General features: G+C 37.7%; 1 protein-coding gene across 1 annotated transcript; it reads right to left on the bottom strand.

The window, feature by feature from the left end:
* Positions 1 to 832: 832 nt before the first annotated feature.
* Positions 833 to 2,315, bottom strand: LOC133876142 (uncharacterized). The gene is made up of 6 exons (XM_062314427.1): positions 2,103 to 2,315; positions 1,794 to 2,015; positions 1,617 to 1,709; positions 1,417 to 1,518; positions 998 to 1,294; positions 833 to 919 (listed from the first exon to the last, which is right to left on the bottom strand). Exons 1-6 carry the CDS (start codon positions 2,313 to 2,315, stop codon positions 833 to 835), a joined length of 1,014 nt encoding a protein of 337 aa, XP_062170411.1.
* Between the last annotated feature and the right edge of the window lie 673 nt (positions 2,316 to 2,988).

Genomic DNA, 2,988 nt, shown 5'->3' with positions numbered 1-2,988 from the left:
GTTCAAATCATGTTCAAGCAAAAATAGCCACCTCTAGTCCATCAAAATGCAGTATGGACAGTCCACATACATTGTCGAGAGAAGAAGTAGCAAAAGTAAGACTATCAAACACATAACTCGGACAAAATTGAGATAACATCGCAAGCATGTAATGTTAGAACATCAACTTTTACAACCCGATCTCAACATCGACATAAAAGGAGAAACATCAATAAGAGAGATCAAACTGAGTCTTCGTGGCATTGATCCTATACAAAATTATTTTAGACACTTGACAAACTTAAGAAGCATTTGAAATGTGTCCCTTGACTCACAGAAGCCTATATATGTCCACTGACCCCTACGGATATTTCATTTGTCACCATTCAACAATTAACCCATCTAACACTACAATTATAGTCATTGGCCCTTTATCATCTACCTTTTCTTAATTCAAATAATGTTAATGATTCTGCATATTCATTTCAACATCTAAAAATGGGAGGACAAAAAAGATGTTTCTGCATATTCATATTCATGGACAAGCACATCAATGTTTATAAGACAATTTCCATTTTAGGTAGGTTCTCCCCTTACCAATGCTTTTTCTATGTATATATGAAAACATCCAATTAGATTCTCTGTCCCTTTCTTCAATAAATATATCTGACCAAACAAAGTGGAACCATACACTAATTTCTTTTCCAGATTCCTAGCTACTTACTCCCGTGGTGTCCCATTCTTAACAAAGTTGAACCATACAATATCATAACAATATTTCCCAATTTTCAAACTCTAAGAGCAATTAATGAAATAAGCTTAAATCAGAAATAGAAAAAAGTATACCTAATCATTAGCCTTGCGTCTCATCATCATCTTCTTCATCATCGTGGTCCGGATCTTTATCCCTATCAAAGTTAACATTCGACGCACCTCCATTCTACATAGACCGGAATATTGGTTAATAAGAGGAAAATTTATTTCATTGTATATGCTAAAAGCCATCTTTTGAATTTACCTGCGACAAGTCAGCCGCATTCAACTGCTGAAATACCTTATCAAAATCCATGGCCACTTCTCTTCTAAATGCATCAAAATTCGAATGTGCAGGATCATTGCAGGTACCTTTTGGCATCAATGACGAAGTCCATGCCGATGACTTAGGTGGAATACCTTTTCCCAGACCACGTACATGACTAGGCTTTTCCTTGCCAAAAACTTTGGAGTATACATCATTTGGATCCCAAGAAATTGTCCCCTGTGTGGACCCTCGAGTCGATTGCGGTTGTTGTGCCATCAACTCCTCCATCTGCGACTGCAACGTACATGACAAAAGTGTTAGCAATTCACCATCATTCATTTTAATGTTGTGCAAAAAAGAAAATAGAAAAATATCATCAATAAACCTATTAATATTAAAACGACGACGACACATACAATTTTGGTCGTGGCCTCTATAGAAACTAGGGTACCATCCTTGTGCTTGTGAGTTTTTATGAATAGCTCGCCTCTATCAGGACCCCTGCCTGATTTTGACTCCTACATATTATTAAGCTCAAAAAATAATTATCACACATCACATTAAGAAAACCATGTAATGAATATGCCTATATATATATATATACACACACACGTACATCCTCGAATGCACTCCTGGCTAAGCTCTTTGACCCACAAGCGTGGACTAATGTCTGTTTGCCTTGTCTTTCCTTATTTTTCTTGGCTTTGGCCTAAATATTCTCATGAAGATAGTGAGAAATAGATGTATAAAAAATGGGAAATAGTACAAACTATGCATTGTTAATTTCCTGCACTCTGGGATCTGTCCAATATTTAGCCATAGTTTCGAACTCCTCAGGGTCTTCCATGGATGCGGGCGCTACTGACGCAATGAGACTTTGAGCAGTCTCACCCAGCTGGATGTTCAACGAACGCTTTAGTTTGTATTTATGCTCCTTCCTTCTTGTTCCCAACCCCTGGATGATTATCTTTTTGACCGTTTTTGGCAGCAAGCTTGTATCAAAATAGAATTTTCTCTACAATCCAAGTAAGAATCAAAACAATGTTAGTACTACATGATCCGCATGAAATATCTTAAATATACTTACAAAAATATATCTTACCCTCATTATTTCCCACATAGGATTTGTCTGTTCATTGGGTACTGTCCTCCAGTCTGGGTTACCCATGGGGTAAAAACCCCATTTTTTAACAAGTAAAGCACCAAAGCGGGCTAACTTCTCACTACCCACTCCTATTGCTTGACCATTATTATTCAATTGAATAACCACTTGCAGCCCGTCACGCAACCCCCATATGTCTCCAGGTGAGGGCATGCCGTCTGGTGAAATCCATTTTCATCTATAATTCAAAAAAAAAAAAAAAACTTTCACATGGTTATAATGTGTAAAATATAATTAAATCAAACTGTAATTAGCATACCTCTAGTGATTATGTCTCCTGTTCGATAGTGATGTGGTGGTACCTGTGTTGTAGGGGTGGACTCTGCCTCAAAACCCCTGGTGGAGGAGGAATGTATCTGGGCATCATCATCTAAGTCATGTTGGTGGCCAAAAGGAGGTACATCCTGAGAAATGAAAGCTCCTGTTCATGGATCTTGCGTCTCCTCGTCCTCTGTGGGTATTGCAGACATATCCGGTATATATACTGATTCAGTTCTTATATGTTTGTAATTCCTTGGCGCCATTTATACCTGCATAATGCAAAAAACTTGTTATCAATATAACCCAAATTTTATAAACAATATATTAATATAGGAAGTGTCGAAAGTTTTGAAATAAAGCATAACAATACATCATCTTTGTTCGCTTGACCTTCGCCAACGTCGTATACGTCTCTTGGTTCTGTCGTAACGACGACAACCCAGTTCGGGTTCCTTTCATCCGCAACATAATATACTTGTGATGCTTGGGAAGACAATATAAACGGATCATTAGTAATCCGTTCACCCGTGTGTATTAGGTGACTGAAATTCACAAGAACGAAGCC

This window comes from Alnus glutinosa, chromosome 8, assembly GCF_958979055.1.
Source record: "Alnus glutinosa chromosome 8, dhAlnGlut1.1, whole genome shotgun sequence".
In the NCBI taxonomy this organism is placed as follows: Eukaryota; Viridiplantae; Streptophyta; class Magnoliopsida; order Fagales; family Betulaceae; genus Alnus; species Alnus glutinosa.
The sequence above is the reverse complement of the archived record's forward strand: the minus strand, read 5'-3'. Positions and strand labels throughout refer to the sequence as shown.